The sequence below is a fragment of the Zeugodacus cucurbitae genome, chromosome 4 (genome assembly GCF_028554725.1).
Source record: "Zeugodacus cucurbitae isolate PBARC_wt_2022May chromosome 4, idZeuCucr1.2, whole genome shotgun sequence".
In the NCBI taxonomy this organism is placed as follows: domain Eukaryota; kingdom Metazoa; phylum Arthropoda; class Insecta; order Diptera; family Tephritidae; genus Zeugodacus; species Zeugodacus cucurbitae.
The window spans coordinates 42,016,762-42,035,798 of record NC_071669.1 but is presented as its reverse complement, the minus strand read 5'-3'; the positions used below and the strand labels follow the sequence as shown (position 1 = coordinate 42,035,798).

Below are 19,037 nucleotides of genomic sequence, written 5' to 3'. Positions count from 1 at the left end.
TACACACACACACGGAGGCACCCACTTGTTTGTCTCGTATACAGTTATATTGTCAAGATGTTGTATATTTATGGGAGTCTCGTATTTACATATGTATACATATAAGATTACAAATGTATATATGTTTATAGAGTTTTCCTATAGTGACGGAAGTGAATAAGGCATAACATAATTGTTCATAGCAGCACCTCATAATCGGAGTGTTCAGAGCAACACATCCTACTCAAGATGATCAGAGCATCACCTTCTGACTAAGTGGCATCACTTACTACTCTTTTTATTTTTATGCACACTGCAATCCTGTGCATACAGAATATGAAACAATGTAAATTAGAACGCTAATGCACCAATAAATGTCATTCGCGTTCGTAACGTGAACAAAGTAACACATTTGGTCTTGCTTTTTATTTTGTTATTCTTCGCTATTCGTTCGGGCGCAAAAACTGTTGCGTGACGACAACATTTGTTGGTGACCCCGACGTGATCGTACAGTTATATTGCATATTTGTTGCTTTATATCAGTACCGGTCAAAAATCACCAGATTGAACAGTTGGTTCTTCGTAGTTGCTATTTTCGTTGTTCGTGGTTTCAACCTTTTGCCGTGCAAATTACACAGTGGAAAATTCGCGAACTTCAACTGTTCTTTAGTGGAACAATTTTTACTGTAAATTAGTAACTATTTTCGGTAAAATACTGCTACATATTTGCCGTGCAAATAAGTATCCCGTAACATTTATCCGTTGAACAATTTCGGTAAATTAGTAACTATTTTCGGTAAAATACTGCTACATATTTGCCGTGCAAATAAGTATCCCGTAACATTTATCCGTTTAACAATTTCGGAAATAAAATGTCGTTTTTAAAAAGAAAAAGTGAATCTTTATTGCGCAAATTAAATTTAACACCACTCAGTGTGGAGAAAATCCATTCCATGGATCATGCCGAGTTGTCAATCAGATTGGAACAACTTGATCGCATGCAACATCAATTTGATTTAACGCAATCTCAATTGGAGGAAGAGGATGAATTTACACCCGCTTTCATACGAATTAAGGCAGCATTTACAAGGGAGTTGAACAAGCTGGACCCATTAATGTCATCCACGAGAAATCCAACACTACATGAGCAGCCATCTGTCATCGTTATGAAACAACCAAAGTCTCGTCTACCGCAGTTGCAGTTACCATCTTTTGGAGGTGCATACATTGAGTGGCCGAACTTTTTTGGCATGTTTCAGACAGTTGTTCATAATGACACGGATTTATCAAATTTGGAGAAGCTCCAGCATCTTCGATCATGCCTAAAGGATGCTGCGATTGCCACCATTCAATCACTTGAGATGCGTGATGAAAATTATACAATCGCAATAAATTTACTTTGTCAAAGATTCGATAATCGACGTTTAATATTTCAGGCACATATTCAAGAGCTTTTCGGATTACAGAGAGTGAGCGTTGACAAGAAATCAGGTGAGCTACGAGCGCTAGTATCACATGTTCGAGCCTTGCATTCGTTGGGTACCTTCGAGCAAATAGCAGATTGCTTGCTACAATACATCGCTGCACAGAAATTGGATGCCGAAACTCATGCATTGTGGGAAGAGAAGGTTCCGACTGGCGAGTTGCCCTCGTGGACGGATATGGTCAGTTTCTTACAAAGGAGATGTCAAACAATTGAGAACATGACTCATGCTATGGTAACGAAAACACCTAGCACACAGGTGAGCAATACTAAGTATCGTAAAAATGCATTTGTCATTTCAAAGAGTACTCCAAAAGGTTGTGCAATTTGTCACAAACACGACCACTTAGTCTACTCGTGTCCTTTGTTTGCAAACCTAAGTCCTAACGATAGGTGGAAAGAAGCCAAAAAGGCGCAGATATGTATTAATTGTCTCAAATTAGGACATCAGGCGCATCAATGCAAATCGTCGACATGTCGTCGTTGCTCATTGAAACATCATACTATGCTGCATTTCAATCACATTCACCACTCAACACCTGGTCCATCAGTAACCTCACCTAGTCCACCACAGCCAGCCGCTCTCGTCACTAGGACATCGAATTTTCGCTTACCCTCAACTCAGTCACGCTCTTGTACAACTGAATGTGTGCTACTGGCAACCGCCATTGTCTTCGTTCGCAACAGTGTTGGATCGCTTGTACCATGTCGTGCGATCCTCGATTCTGCTTCACAAGTTAACTTTATAACAACGAGACTTGCAAATCAATTACAACTCAAGAGATCCAAATCATCTTTATCAGTTTCGGGTATTGGAGATTCAGGATTCATCGTCAATTCCATCGTCAACGTTACGGTTCAGTCCGCACAAAACAGCTTCACTGCAAATTTGGAATCTGCTATAACTCCAACAATCACCGATTATCAACCAAATCATCCACTTGAAGTTAGTGATTGGGATGTTCCAGCAAACATCAACCTAGCCGATCCTGAGTTTTATAAGCCTCAACGTGTGGACCTCCTCATCGGTGCAAGTATATTTTTCGATTTATTGTGCATTGGCCAAATTCGTTTAAAAAATAATTATATTCTCCAAAAAACTTGTTTTGGATGGATCGTATCTGGTGGTCAAAACGTATCATCAAAGCTATCATCATACACAGCTTCAACAACTCTCGCTGAGTATGACACAGCTCAACCGTCTACCAACGAGATACTTCGACCGTTTTGGGAAATAGATAATAGCTTTGAGCCCATCAGAATGACAACAAGAGAGGAAATCGATTGTGAAGCGCATTTCAAGGCAAACTACAGCCGCTTACCGACAGGTGAATATTCAGTTCGCCTGCCTGTAAAGGCCAGCATAAGTCTTCTTGGTGATTCGTACCAGCAAGCCTTAAGACGGTTTCTTACACTTGAAAGGCGTCTAGATCGTAATAAGGAAGTTAAATCGCAATACGTATCGTTTATGAAAGAATATCTCGAACTTAAACACATGTCGCTTGTATCAACGCCGACGCCATCTGTACCTACACATTTTATTCCGCATCATTGCGTGTTTAAGAACGAGAGTACAACAACAAAACTTAGAGTCGCATTCGACGGCTCAGCATCGACCACAACTGGTTATTCATTAAACGATGCATTAATGGCAGGTCCTACCATACAAGCAAAATTAGCTGATACACTTATTCGTTTTCGTTAAAATCCAGTAGCTTTAACTGGAGGCATTTGCAAAATGTGTCGTTGTATTCGAATCACCGCACCTGATGATTACTTGCAGTACATACTTTGGAGGGACGATCCAAAGGATGAAGTACAAGTGTTCAAACTTGATACGGTTACGTACGGAACGAAATCGGCACCATGCATCAACTTGCTATTGATGAAGCAGTTTCATACCCCATCGGAGCTCAAGTTGTTTTACGCGACTTTTACGTCGATGACTTAATCACCGGCGCTGGCACCATTGAAGAAGCTAGACAAATCATTGAACAAACGTCTGGACTATTAAGTAAGGGTAATTTTAAAATCAGAAAATATTGTTCAAATAAACCCGAAGTACCAACCAATGTGCGGGACACCGATAAAGAGAAACTCATCAAATTCGACGATGGAAACGTTTTCACAAAGACACTTGGACTTCAATGGAATCCCGATGCAGATTCATTCATATTTTCGTTTACTCCTCGTCAGAAAAATTGTAAAATTACTAAGCGATCAGTTTCGTCAGTTGTAGCCCAAATCTATGATCCACTCGGACTAATTGGACCCATAGTATGCAAGGCAAAAATATTCCTTCAGCGACTGTGGGTGGAGAAGATCGATTGGGATGAAAGTTTACCAATGGCTTATTAATCATCATGGATGCAACTTTATGAGGAATTTCGTAGTATAGGAAATTTGACTTTTCCTCGATATGTGGGATTCCCAAATGCCAGCTTGGAGTTGCATGCCTTTTGCGACGCCAGCCTTTCAGCCTATGGCACCTGCATCTACGTCGTCTCTCGTTTAGATGGGCACACTTCTGCCACATTACTTTGTTCAAAATCAAGAGTTGCTCCGCTAAAAACGATCAAAGTTCCTAAACTGGAGTTATGTGCAGCTGCACTTCTGGCGTAATCCATTCTATTCCATTCCATTTATAATTTACAATTGTTTAGCTGTCCATTCATTTGCTGGTCGGATTCTACGACAGTATTGTCATGGATAAAGGAGGAGCCTGCAAAGTTTAATGTTTTTGTCGCAAATCGTATTACAAGCATACAGCATTTGACAAATGGTATGGAGTGGCGGTATGTACCAACACATTTGAATCCTGCAGACATTTTGTCGAGAGGTGCATCACCCATAGAGTTGGCAAATTCTTCTCTTTGGACAGTTGAAATCCCATTTTTACGTGACTTAGAATTATTCGAGTAGGAGGTCGTTTGGAACACACATTGTTGGATTTTGAATCTCAACATCCAATCATTTTACCCAAAGGACATCCACTTACAAGATCCATCATATTACATTTTCATCATAAGAATTTACATGCCGGACCTCAAGCACTACTAGCTGCGATACGACAACAATATTGGCCACTAGGCGGTAAAAAGACAGTGAGTCACATCATAAACAAATGCGTGCGATGTTTTAGATTGAAACCTAAAGTATGTGAGCAAATCATGGGAAACTTACCAGAGGATCGCGTATGACCAAGTCGAGCTTTTCTAATTACTGGAATTGACTATTGCGGACCATTCTACTACCGATCTGAAGTAAGAAGTAGACCATCAACTAAGTGCTACATAAGTCTCTTCATATGTTTTACCACGAAGGCAGTTCATATGGAAGTTGTAAAGGATCTATCTACTGAATCGTTTCTTGCCGCATTACGTCGTTTTTATTGTACTCGTGGCAAACCTGTAGTCATTTGGTCTGATAACGCAACAAACTTTGTAGGAGCAAAAAATGAATTGGCACAGTTACAACAACAATTTCTCAAGCAGCAACATGTTGAAGCTGTTTATCGTCAGTGCCTTATAGAAGGGATCAATTGGAAGTTTATTCCACCGAGATCTCCTCATTTCGGAGGCCTTTGGGAAGCCTCTATCAAGATAGCGAAATTTCATTTCTGGAGAATAGTTGGTTCATCACTACCCATTTTTGATGAACTTAGGACTCTCGTATGCCAGATCTCATCTGTCATTAATTCTCGACCACTTTGTCCAATTATAGAAAATCCTGATGATTTAGATGTTCTTACACCAGCCCACTTCCTGATAGGCGCTCCGCTTACATCTATACCAGAACCAGATCTATCAGCAATCAACACCAATCGACTTAGCAACTGGCAGCGAATACAATTCATGCAACAGACATTTTGGAAAAGGTGGAGTTCTGAATACTTATCACTCTTGCAACAACGCTCTCATTGGAGATATGCAAGAAACAACATTGCAACCGGAACTCTTGTCCTCATTAAAGATGAAGCATTACCACCGCTCAAATGGCCGCTTGGAAGAGTTACTAAAGTGTACGTTGGGAACGATGCTATGGTTCGTGTAGCTGAAGTCAAAACAGCAAGTGGTATCTGTAACCGAGCCATCTCAAAATTGTGCGCTCTTCCCAACGATGATATGGCTCGCGATATGATCCGCCATCGGGGGGAGTATGTTCAGAGCAGCACCTCATAATCGGAGTGTTCAGAGCAACACATCCTACTCAAGATGCTCAGAGCATCACCTTCTGACTAAGTGGCATGTGGCATCACTTACTACTCTTTTTATTTTTATGCACACTGCAATCCTGTGCATACATAATATGAAACAATGTAAATTAGAACGCTAATGCACAAAGAAATGTCATTCGCGTTCGTAACGTGAACAAAGTAACACATTTGGTCTTACTTTTTATTTTGTTATTCTTCGCTATTCGTTCGGGCGCAAAAACTCTTGCGTTACGACAACAATAATTTTTAGGGAAGTTGATATGTGTTAATGAAAACACGAAGGACCTGACCAAATTAAAGTTATTGTTTAGAATATATCATTACATATCAGTCTAATGTATAGGACTGGTACAGAACTGGTATATATCCGATGACTTTCTGACCACTGACAATTAAAAAATATTTTCGCAACTCAAAACTAGGACAAATGTACAAATATATAAATATATCACAATGTTTTCCATGCATTTGTAAGTTAGTATATATATAAAAGGATGAATAAGAGTGCCTTGATGTCACATGCCTATTTATATATAGTACATTTCTATATGCACCAATATAATTTTTTGTATTGCTTATCGAAATTATACCAACCGATGTTGTCGAATTCAATGTAAGAACCGACGATTAGTATCAACAATGCGAAACCCGGTTACATTGGTGGCACCGAATTCTATAATTTCTTTTTCCAAACGATCGTCCATTACCTAAAAAGGGGAAAGCAAAAAGTCATTAAACAAAAAAAAAGAAAACAAAAATTCGAAAAACAAAACACGTTTGACTTTCGTCCGAGTCTACAAATCGGATGAATGGTTGCAACAAGTATTTCCCGAACCAACATGGCTTTGACATTGCGCTAAGTGAAAATTGGCGCGTAACGCCAAATTCATTGGGAACACGTACGACATGGATAATTGGTTATTATTGTAGTTTCAAACATTGAAACCGCTGAATAAATCAAAAAAGCAACACTAATCGCTTTACTGTCGCCCACACAAATAAATGTGTGCGATAAAAACAAACGAGACTATATACATATCATCGAGACTATATACACATCATGTATAGTACCAGCATATGACCAGAAGCCAACATTTGCTTTCATGGCGTGTGTTAGTCAGTATATTTGTTAACATTCACCTTTGCTCATTTGTGGCTTGGCAGTCACGCAAAACGATTTATTTACTTGTCTTCAATAGTATGTCCTTTTGTCTTTGAGAGTATGTATACAGTGGCACATAAAGGATAATAGTGGATATGTTTTGGTAAGAGTTCTTCATACCGCTTAGCAAATAGTGATTATTTTCTTCTTCCGAGCGATATATCGCGCTCATATTGAATGTGTTTGGCCATTTCCAGTGGTCCAGCTCAACGTATTTGTTGGTGAAACGTACCAAATTCAATGAGAAAGTCGGTGATACATACGACTGCAAGAGTAAGATGATAAATGTACTGAAATTATATGTATTTGTATATCTCTCTAATAATATCGTCTTCTCAATTGGGAATTAGGAGTAATGGTAATTAATATTATTTAAGGGAAGATAATAGATAGTGCACAACTGTTGCCTCGGTTTGCCATTTATTTATTATATCGCTAGTAACATTTTCATTTTCAGCATTCAATATTGATTGGTTATAACTTATTTTATGACTATGGCTCAATTCACAAGTTGATTTATCATTTTGGGAATATCGAACTTTTGCAATATAAGCTCTTAAAACAGTTGTGATAAACTTCTTTCGGATTAAGAGCAATGGATATTGATATTTGGCCTAAGGCCTCCGAATATTTGTCTATCCAGCCATAGATAAGCAGAACTACAACAATTCAGCATTTCCTTGGAAATCACTTATATATTATGACTAGCTGACCCGGCAGACTTCGTACTGCCTCAGTCGATAAAGAAAAGGCCTAAATTTTAAAACCATCAAAACGTATTGAATAAAAATGCATTTTTTGAATGAATCATGAAATTTTATTATTATTTTCGACACATGTTGCTTACCAAAAAAACAGAGTTTTCCTGAAATACTGGCTATTCATAAGGTTTAAATTTGATATTAACAGTGACACACTGCGTGATACAGTTTGTTAATCAATTTAAAGCTTTCTCATAAACTATATTTTTTGTTTTTTTTTTTTGTGGTGCGTAAATAAACAAAGAAGACGGTTTCCGACGCGCGAACACGCGACGTATAATTGTCCATGCGCGAAACAGGGATACTCCAAATTGATTCCGCAAACCTCTAAAGACTGTCCTTGCGATTTATTTATTGTCATCGCAAAGGCCAGACGTACTGGAAATTGTAAGCGTTTAAAATCGAATGGTAAATCCGTTGGAATCATAGGTATTCGCGGGATCAAGACATCCTCTCCTTTGTATTTTCCTTTTATGATTGTTGCCTCAATGACATTATTCATCAGCTTTTTCACAGCCAGTCTTGTTCCATCGCATAGTCGAGGTTGATTAATGTTACGCAGCATGATTACAACTGATCCTACTTTTAACTGCAAATTGTGAGGTGGTAATCCAGGCAATTCCAGTGAATTTAAAAACTCCGTGGGATAGTTGACTACGTCATCTTGGTTCATAACGGTGTCGACTGATTTGAAGGAAACCAACTGTCCTGGAAGAAAATTCTGAATGATTGCATTGAGATCCTCGACATCTTTATTTTTCGCTGCCAATATTGCTCGTTCACCCAGCCAATTATGGTTATTGAACTTTTGCGCTATATCTGGGAAAACTCGCTGAATAAGCTCCTCTTTTGAATCTGTGATGTGACAGAAATCTGTAGGTAATGTGATGAATCCGGTCGAGGTGTCCATTGCAACTTTATTATTTCCAATGTCTAACAACTGCTTCGCAAACATATTTGCAGTTTCATCATGTTGCAAAAATACTCGCATGTTAGTTGTTAACTGAAGTGTCTTTACGTACTGCCACAAATTCGATGATTTTAGGCATGCATTTAGTTCATCAGCAACAGTTGATCGGGGAATAACTGGAAGAGTCTGACGAAAATCACCTGCCAACAGAATCATGGCCCCACCAAAAATATTTTGGTTGTCACGAAGATCTTTCAATGTTCTGTCCAGTGCCTCCAGTGACCTCTTATTGGCCATTGTGCATTCATCCCAAACAATTAATTTGCATACCTGTAGAATCTTTGCCATTGCGCTATTTTTGGCGATGTTACAAATTTGTGTTTCGGTGATTTGCATGTTTAATGGTAATTTCAAGGCAGAATGCGCAGTTCGCCCACCTTCTAGCAGAGTCGCGGCTATTCCAGATGATGCCAATGCTAGAGCAACATCATTTCGCGATCTGATCCTCGCCAACAGCATTGAAATTAAGAACGTTTTTCCTGTTCCTCCGGGAGGATCAAGGAAATAAATTCCACCAGATCCACTGTTCACAGCTTCTATTAAAGTGTCGTACGCAATTCTTTGTTGTTGATTTAATTTGTACGAACTGTTTCGGCCAATTATTCAATGTCGTACTGTTGTTCCCTTTGCAACTCGTGATTTAATGCATCGTGCATATGACGATTAGGTGCTGTCATTCCCAAACACGACAATACTTTATTAGCTATCAATAAACACATATCTTCCATCATAATCAATGTCTAATTGTAAATTTCGTCAGTCATTTGTGATGTAGGATTCAAAGTTTCACGGCGCACACGATGCAAAACATCCTCAGACATGTCATCTCTATACTTAACCTACAAATCTTTTGGATTCGAGGGGAAACATGTTGATATGATAATGGCAAACAGTGTACGAATTTGATGCGGCGATGACAATATTACGGAATCCTTAGCGTATCATCCAAGTGCGAATCGTTCTCAAGTAAATGTAATAATTGGCATGCCTCACGGTAAGTCACACACAGCTGTCCACAAAACTTAAAATTTATCAAACTTTAAAAAATAATCTGTGACAGTAACATCTGAAGTTAGCTAAAATTAATTTTCACGAAGCCGAAAAAATTGATTCTCGGTCGGAAAAATCAGTACTACTAATGATTTATTACATTTTGTGACTATGCATTCGCGATTTATTTTTGTTTAGTTTCGGAACGCGACATTAGATCCTCCAAAGAGCATGCGAAGACTATTTTGATAGATATGATTGAATTTGAACTTTGTGCAGCTGGAATAAATTGCAAATTGACTCCTTAACGTTAGCAACACACCTAAATTGCTTAGACAACAGTGAGTGATTTGAACTTTATTAAACGGCAATTAAGTTCAATTTTATTTAAAAAACATTTGTATGGGAAATAGAAAAGGGCTGTTCCTCACCTTTTAAACCTTCCCTAGACCTCCACGAACATTTTAAGACTAAGATAAGATAAATCCGTTCAGCCGTTTTCGAGTTTTAATGAGACTAACTAACAGCAATTCATTTTTATATATATAGATGGATCCATAATCAAAAAGCATATCATCATATCATTTTGACGTATGGAGATTATGCCCAAAGACCGCATTAGAGGGCACATTGAGAGAGGAGAGAATATCTAAGACATCGCTTCAATTAATATTTGCGTGGTGTGGTTGTGGGAATCCTTTACAGGTAAAACGTTGCGTTTACATTTTTTGGCTATAAAATGTTTATCCGAAAACCATTTATATTATACTAGCAGACCCGGCGACACGTTTTTGTGGCTAAGGTATACATTAAATTAAGTTGGTCCAATCTTGGCTTCGGCGACGATATTGATTACTCGAGGTTGATTTATGTTACGCAGCATGATTACAACTCACACTACTTTTAATTGCAAAATACAGGCAATTTTAAATAGTTTGGGATAATTGACTATGTCATCCTGGTTAGTAGCTGTGTCAACTCTCTTGGACCGAAATTCTAAATTGGCGCTTGAAGATCGTCGATATTTTTTTTACCACCAATATAGGTCATTAATCAGTCATTTATGGTTATCATATTGAGGTTTCATGTCAGGAAAACTTCTCTTTCGAGTCAATGAAGTGAAAGAAATCTGTTGGAAATGCTATTAATCCATCGAGGTGTCAACTGCCAACTATTTTTACAATCGCAATTTGGTATTCAAAAATTTCAAAATTTTTAACTCGTGATATCTTTTGAATGGTATGTCAGAATCTAATAATTCAAAAAGTTATATAAAGGTTTTGAAGCGATCTCAAATAATGATAAGGATTAATACTAAGGTATAAATAAAGGGCCTTTTCAAGTAGTGGTATATTTATTAATTTTTTCATATAAATTCGCTTATTGTGAGAAAGCTATAATAGTTAGAGATATGATGTCGGGACGTTTTTTGTAGATAATGATAAGTTCTACAAAATTGTATCTTCAAATCAAATTGTACAAAAAAATCTTCAATCGTTTTCGCAACATTCGCGATTAAAGAAAGTTTTTTGGTATTTTTTTTACATTATCGGAGTTTTGGTAAGGAACCCTATTTTTTTTTTAAACTAAATATAGCCTATGTCACTCAGGGATAGTATAGCTTTCCAACGGTGAAAGAATTTTTCAAATCGGTTCAGTAGTTTCGGAGCCTATTTGACATAAACAAACAAAAAAAAAACAAACATTTCCTCTTTATAATATTAGTATAGATATACAAATAATCATACGTGTAATTTTTTGAATTATCCTCTAGGCATTACAATAACATTAATATAAGTGTTTACTGCAAACAAAAAACTCCTCTGCATTACTTTCAATTACTCCGAAAAGTAATAGAACAGTAATGCAAAGGAGATAAACCGACCGAAACCAACTTCACTAATTTTTACAACACAACATTACACGAAGAAAAAGAAGACATCATTGGAAGACCCGAACAATACACCCGCGCTTTTTTAGAAGTGAACAAATCAAAAACACATAAACTTAACACACAGTGAAATAAATCAAATATTAAAAACACAAATTTACTACACCAAAAGGAAACTGAACAGTGAGAACAACAATTCAACAATCACTTGGAGAATTACTCGGAGAGCATATCCCCCACAATCACAACATTCAACACCATACAACACAAGAAGGAAAAATCATACGCAAAACAGGTCAATAAAATAAATATATACTAACACTGAATTAAAGATACATTGTATTTAAACATATTAACAACTATTGTACATATATACAAACACCATTCAAAATTTAATGTACACTTAATAGTAAACAAAATACACCGAATTATAACGTTGAATTCCAAATTTATAACTTTTTTTTAAACCGCAAATCGGCCCCGTTCGTCATAAGCCGACATTTTGATCCATCGAGCCGCGATAATTTAAATGAAAGTTCTTCGTGGGAATTCACCCGACATCAAAATCATCGTTGGAATTACATCACGGAAACATAGTCTACCCAACAAAAAGCTTGAAGGCCGAACACCACCAATAGGAAACAAAAATATTAAATAAATACCTTACACTATCCAGAAAGGCAAAAACTGTAAGTGCGACCCATATTTATTATAAACATTTATGTCAAAAGTGTAAATAAAAAGTGCTAAATTTTCAAATTGTGTGCTTAAGGGTTCTTAAATACAATTTGTTTGACTATTGAGTTTCACTAAGTTTTTATTGCATTAATTACTTGTGTACATACATAAATACACACGAGAGAAGAAGTGCAAGAATAAAATACATAATTGGTTATTGCACTCTTCTAGTAACAAAAATAATAAATATACACAATCGCACTCATCTACTTCTATACCTACGAACTAGCGAACTAGCAGCATATAATAGAACGACAAACGACCCAACAGGAAATTTGAACACGAAAATTTGCGATCATTCATTAAATTTTTGCCGTTCAATTTTAATCATCTATTTTGCGTATAGATTATAAAAATATTTTTCTATTTCAAATATTAAAACTCTTAACACTTTAAAAAAAAAAAATCAAGTTATTCTATATTCATTCTCCACCCAATTTATCAAACTATTTCTTCTACCTCAAACAATACCAACCCCTCCTACTAAAATGGAAGATTTCAAATTCACCACAACCGATTTAATCAAATTTGTGGAAGATTATTTCCAGACTCACACTGAAGAGGAAACAGTTTACACTCTCGAAATTAAAAGAGTCGAACTCAACTCGCTTTACGAGGAAACGAAAAAAGCACATGCTGCAATTCGCAATTCGCAGACTTTCTCGCGAAACCCAAGAAATCATCGACTTTAATAAAGTCAAAGATAGATATAAAAAATGCTATCAAATGTACCTCTCTTGTTTAGCATCAATTAATGAAAATGTCGATTTACGTAAAACAAAGGTGTCAAACCAACCTATAAAAGAAAGACCCTCAGAAGCCACAGCAATAGATTTCGGCCCCAAAGTTCATCTACCACCATGCGACACTAACATTTTTTACGGAGATTATACAAATTGGCCCACTTTTCGGGACATGTTCACAGCATTGTATATCCGTAACCCGACAATTAGCAATGTCGAAAAACTTTTCCACCTTACTCAGAAGACCCGAGGTGAAGCAAGAGAGGCAATTAAAAACACACCACTACAAATGATGGTTTCATACTGGCCTGGAAAAATCTTGTCGACCAGTATGAAAATAAAAGAATGCAGGAGCGCACCCAATTGAAGACTCATGGTCAAATTTCAACTCCTTTTTAACACATAAATACAAAACATATGACACAATGACTGTGGAGACCCGTATTTCTACAATCAAAAAGTACGGCTATTGCTACAATTGTTTAGCTACATCACACAGCTACAAGAATTGCATCAGTAAATACTCATGCCGTAAATGTCACAAAAGACATAATACCCTGATACATAAAGAAACTAGACCTCAACCTGAATCAACCCCGGAAACCCCAAAAGCGACCAGTGTAGGAAGCAGATATTATTGGGTACTGCAATGGTACAAGTAGAACATAATGGTCAGCGATTTTCAGCAAGAGCTCTTATAGATTCAGGATCAGCGGCGACATTTATATCTAAAAGACTTCAACGAAGTCTGGATATACCCACCCACTCTGTATCAGCACAAGTGACTGGACTAAACAATGCGGTTTCAGCAACACTTACGAAAATTTGTAATATAACGCTTTGTTCACACACAAATGCAAATTATAGAATATCAACTCAGGCATTCATTCTGAATAGCCTTACTGATAATTCACCCTCATACCCGATAGACCCTAATCTGTACTTAAAGAACCTCGGCTTCACGCTAGCAGATACACAATTTCACAAACCAAGACTCGTGGATATATTAATTGGTAGCGATATCTACCCAAATATCATACTAGGTGGAGTGAAACAAAATATTTTAGGCTCCCTCCTAGCCCAAGAAACAAAATTTGGATGGATTTTATCCGGACCCATTACCCAACCCACCCAAAACTCTTCAATAGTATCATTTCATAATAAAATGAACCCTGAGTATCTACTCACACGCTTTTGGGAGGTGGAGGAAATCCCAAAGGATTCCATAATTTCAACAGCAGATAAATTTTGTGAGGAAAATTACGAAAAAACAACCTGACGTAACTCAAATGGGCGCTATGTAGTAACCCTGCCATTCAAAGAACCCACAAATATTGATATTGGACAATCTAGACACATAGCATTAGTTCAATTCCTCAGAAACGAAAGGTCTTTACTCAAAAGACCCGGTGTAAAGGCCGAATATGATAAAGCAATTGTGGAATATTTGGAACTTGGACATATGAAAAATATTAATATTAATATTATATAACATCACGCAGTCAATAAACCCGACCCGAACTTGGACATATGAAAAATATTAATATTAATATTATATAACATCACGCAGTCATTAAACCCGACCGTATTACTACGAAATTGCGTGTGGTATTTAATGCGTCTTGCCCCACGTCAAATCACAAAAGTTTAAATGACATTTTACACATCGGACCCACTTTACAAAAAGACCTAGTGATTCTAATTACAAACTGGAGACTCTTCCAATTCGTTTTCAATGCGGACATTCAAAAAATGTACCGACAAATATTAGTGGACCCTAATCACACTAGGTTCCAAAGGATCCTCTTCAGAAAGACCCCGGAAGACACCATAGAAGACTTCGAACTCCAAACGATTACGTTCAGCATAAACTGCTAGGCAAATATGCCTAGCAATCCGAACCCTCATGAAGTTAGCCGATGATGTACAGGAAACTCACCCATTAGCAGCAAAAATTCTGCGTCAAGAAATGTATGTGGACGACGTTTTAGCAGGAACCCATGACATAACCACCGCAAAATCTGCACGAGATGAACTCATTTCTGCTCTACAACTCCCAGGATTCACTTTAAGAAAATGGACCTCAAATCACCCACATATTCTAAAAGGACTTCCACACGATCATCTATTAGATACAGAAACTCTCAACCTTTCTGAACCCGGAAACACAAAAAATCTAGGAATTCGATGGAATTCAAAAAAGGAAGTTTTATCAACCATAGCAAAATTATTTGACCCAGCTGGTTGGCTTAGTCACATTATAATATCGGCAAAAATAATTATGCAACAAATATGGCTTGATAAATCTGACCCTTCATCGATGGAATAGCTTTGTGAAAGAATATGAAAATATAAATCAAATCGAGATACCTCGGACTCCTACCTTGGACTCACTACTCTCCGTCAGCAATCATCGAATTTCACGGTTTCTCCGATGCCTTAGAGAACGCATATGCTGCAACACTATTCATACGAGTCTTAATTGGTGACAAAATATGGACAACTCTCTTAGTATCAAAAACTAGAGTTGCTCCTATTAAAACCCTATCGCTACCCAGATTGGAACTCTGCGGAGCTGTCCTGCTAGCCAATCTTATTAAATCTACTCTAACCCAATTAAACTTAATCCAATATAAAAATTATTTCTGGACAGACTCTACAATAGTTATAGCTTGGTAAAGCAAACCACCCTGTTCATGGACCACATTCGTTTCTCACGGTCGAAAATTGGCACCATGTCGAGAGTCAAGACAATCCCGCAGACTTGGCAAGTCGAGGATGCACACCCACGGAACTTATAAATTGCAACCTTTGGTGGCAAGGACCTGAATGGCTACAACGTAGAAAAGAGGAATTTCTAATAACTGAAAATTCCTACAACACTACCCTGGAATACAAAACAGTTAAGACGTTTGCGATTACGACACAAGAGGATATTCTTGAAAGGTTTTCCTCACTACCCAGAGCTATTCGTACCATCGCATACGTATTCAGGTTTTGTTCAAACGCCTCACCAAGGAGACGAGAAACTCAGTACTCAAACCATGAGATCACCCCTAAAGAATTTAAAATTACACGAATGAAGCTAATCATTCAGACCCAAAAAACGTATTTCCGAGAAGAATATGACGCTCTAACCCAAAGGAAAAGGAATCATGAGAATTGATCTTGGAAATCAACTAGTTCTTCGACTCTTACGAACAGAATTCTGGATACCCAAACTAAAGGTGCTGATCAAAACCACTATACATCAGTGCAAAACCTGTATCATACACAGAAAAACTCAACAAACCCAAATAATGGCAGCGCTTCCAATGGAAAGAACAACACTAACCCGACCATGTATGTATGTTTCTCGACTAAGGCAATCCATCTCGAACCCGTCAGCGATCTCACTACCCAAGCTTTTTTAGCAGCATTCACCCGTTTCTTCTCCAGGCGTGGATGTCCCGCCAATCTTTATTCCGACAACGGAACAAACTCCTACTTCACAGTTATTGACCAAAGATCGGCGAGAATTCTTTACAACACTTCGAACTCGTGTTACAACTCTACATAGTCATCAAGACATCTCATGGCACTTCAAACCACCAGGAGCTCCGCATATAGGAGGATTATGGGAAGCAGGCGTTAAAAGCTTTAAAACCCATTTAAAAAAGACCGGCATAGCGCAGAAATTTACATTCGAAGAATTTGCTACCCTATTAACCTGCATCAAGAGTTGTTTAAACTCTCGCCCAATAAGTTGGAACCATTTGACTCCAGGAAACTTCCTAATAGGTACTCCACTACTAACACCAGCCGAACCCAATTTAGAGGATGCTAACTTAAGCATCGTTATCAGATGGCAAAAATTGAAAATACTCTACCAACATTTCTGTAAAAGATGGAAGGAAGAATACCTTAAGGAACTCCACAGACGTTACAAATGGAAATACCCGCAGCGTAACGTTGAAATAAACGATCTTGTTGTCATTAGAAACGAAAACACATCACCAAACGAGTGGAAATTAGGCCGAATCGAAAAGGTGTTTTTCGGTTTGGACAATAAAACACGAGTGGTTGAAATCCGAACTGCTCAAGGCACAATAACCCGACCCATTACTAAAATTGTAATTTTAAGTACAAACCAACTTAACAGTTTTCTTTCTTTTTAGAGAAAGAATTTAAATGCTCGACGAAATAGTCTAACGTCTACCATACTATCTCGTGGTGTAAGACGTAGTATTACACCAACACCAGAAGACGAAACAATGTCTCGACGCATACAACGTTTTCATTCAACTCTACCCACTAACCGTGAAAAAATTGATAGCGATCACCATACGACCCGAAAAACCATAACCCACCGACGAACAAATCATCGTCATATTGCTTGCGGATTATGTAAAAAGGATCACCGATTAGCCACTTGTACCATGTACTTGTCGGTTAACATATACATAAAGTACGAAGCTGTGATCAAACACCGCTATTGTGTTAATTGTTTAGCCAGATCCCACAGGACGGAAGGATGCACCAGTAAGAAACGATGCTCCACTTGCAATGGGAAGCACCATACAACCCTACATGGTCACCCAAGGTTATACACAGCTAGCGAATCAAAAGTCGTTGAGAAAACAAGATCTCCAATAGAAACCCGATTACCATCCTTACTGGCTAAACAAACACTAATACCCACAACGATTATCCGTTTGAAATGCGATGGTATGTGGAACAAAGTTCGAGCCATCTTAAACCCGACCCTCAAAATAACAAATATAGCGGCCGATCTAGTTAAATAATTGAAACTACCTATCATATACCTAAACACATATCGTATCTGTAACATTCAAATTGGATCAATCAATGATGTCAAGTTTCGTTCGGAGTGCAACTCTATTATCACGCACCAGTTACCCAAAGAACCCTATGGGCAGGACTTAAGTGGCGATGTTCAAACACGGTTTGATCACTTAGTCCTCGCTGACCCTTATTTTTACAACAACGGAGAACTAATGACAGAAATTGGAGCGGATATATACCCACATATCATCCGAAGCGGATTGTATATCCCCGATAATGGTACGGTGGTAGCACAAAATACAGCCTTCGGCTGGACCCTCACTGGAACTCTAAAATAGCGAATAAACCTAAGTATTATCATTCAATTCACTCTCATTACTCACATTAAATTCTATCAAGTATACCCCACTAATCCCACTTATTTCGCAGATACTGCAAGGCGGCGGGATGTTTAGTGCAAACAAAAAACTCCTCTGCATTACTTTCAATTACTCCGAAAAGTAATAGAACAGTAATGCAAAGGAGATAAACCGACCGAAACCAACTTCACTAATTTTTACAACACAACATTACACGAAGAAAAAGAAGACATCATTGGAAGGACCCGAACAATACACCCGCGCTTTTTTAGAAGTGAACAAATCAAAAACACATAAACTCAACACACAGTGAAATAAATCAAATATTAAAAACACAAATTTAAAGGAAACTGAACAGTGAGAACAACAATTCAACAATCACTTGGAGAATAACTCGGAGAGCATATCCCCCACAATCACAACATTCAACACCATACAACACAAGAAGGAAAAATCATACGCGAAACAGGTCAATAAAATAAATATATACTAACACTGAATTAAAGATACATTGTATTTAAACATATTAACAACTATTTTACATATATACACACACCCTTCAAAATTTAATGTACACTTAATATTAAACAAAATACACCGAATTATAACGTTATAACGTTGAAATTTATAACTTTTCTTTAAAACCGCAAATCGGCCCCGTTCGTCGTAAGCCGACAATAAGTATTTTCGATTCTGCAGAATTTCAGTGGAGCCAAGTTGCGAAACGAATAAATAAATAAAGTAGAATAAAAATAAATAAAAAAGCAATAAAAAATTAAATCCTAAAATCATACTGTCAATCGGATATTTATCACAAATCCCGTCATGCCAAGCATATTTCGACGAATCATCATTTTCGGTGTGCTCACACATTTCCAACGTCATTAAATTTGACGCACACAAATGTCGATAATACGATAGAATATGGAAAATGTATAAAATCATATTAGAACAGACACA

The 19,037-nt window shown here is 37.5% G+C and overlaps 2 protein-coding genes and 1 long non-coding RNA gene across 3 annotated transcripts; 2 read left to right on the top strand and 1 right to left on the bottom strand.

The window, feature by feature from the left end:
* The first annotated feature begins 851 nt into the window (after positions 1-851).
* On the top strand, positions 852-3,167 carry LOC128921650 (uncharacterized). Its single transcript, XM_054229802.1, has one exon. It carries the CDS (start codon positions 852-854, stop codon positions 3,165-3,167), a length of 2,316 nt encoding a protein of 771 aa, XP_054085777.1.
* A 3,119-nt stretch (positions 3,168-6,286) lies between these two features.
* LOC128921649 (uncharacterized) lies at positions 6,287-8,556 on the bottom strand. Its single transcript, XM_054229801.1, has 2 exons — positions 7,927-8,556; positions 6,287-6,385 (listed from the first exon to the last, which is right to left on the bottom strand). Exons 1-2 carry the CDS (start codon positions 8,554-8,556, stop codon positions 6,287-6,289), a joined length of 729 nt encoding a protein of 242 aa, XP_054085776.1.
* Positions 8,557-9,354: 798 nt separating this feature from the next.
* Positions 9,355-10,846, top strand: LOC128921771 (uncharacterized). Its single transcript, XR_008471074.1, has 3 exons — positions 9,355-9,565; positions 10,111-10,266; positions 10,337-10,846. It is a non-coding gene; the product is annotated as an uncharacterized LOC128921771 (long non-coding RNA).
* The last annotated feature ends 8,191 nt before the right edge of the window (positions 10,847-19,037 follow it).

Coding starts and splice junctions, on each gene's coding strand:
- LOC128921649 (XM_054229801.1), bottom strand. CDS start 8,556: ATGTTTGCGAAGCAGTTGTTAGACATTGGAAATAATAAAGTTGCAATG. Junction 6,386..7,926: donor CGCAAGGACAGTCTTTAGAG/GTTTGCGGAATC, acceptor TCCCCTTTTTAG/GTAATGGACGATCGTTTGGA.
- LOC128921650 (XM_054229802.1), top strand. CDS start 852: ATGTCGTTTTTAAAAAGAAAAAGTGAATCTTTATTGCGCAAATTAAAT.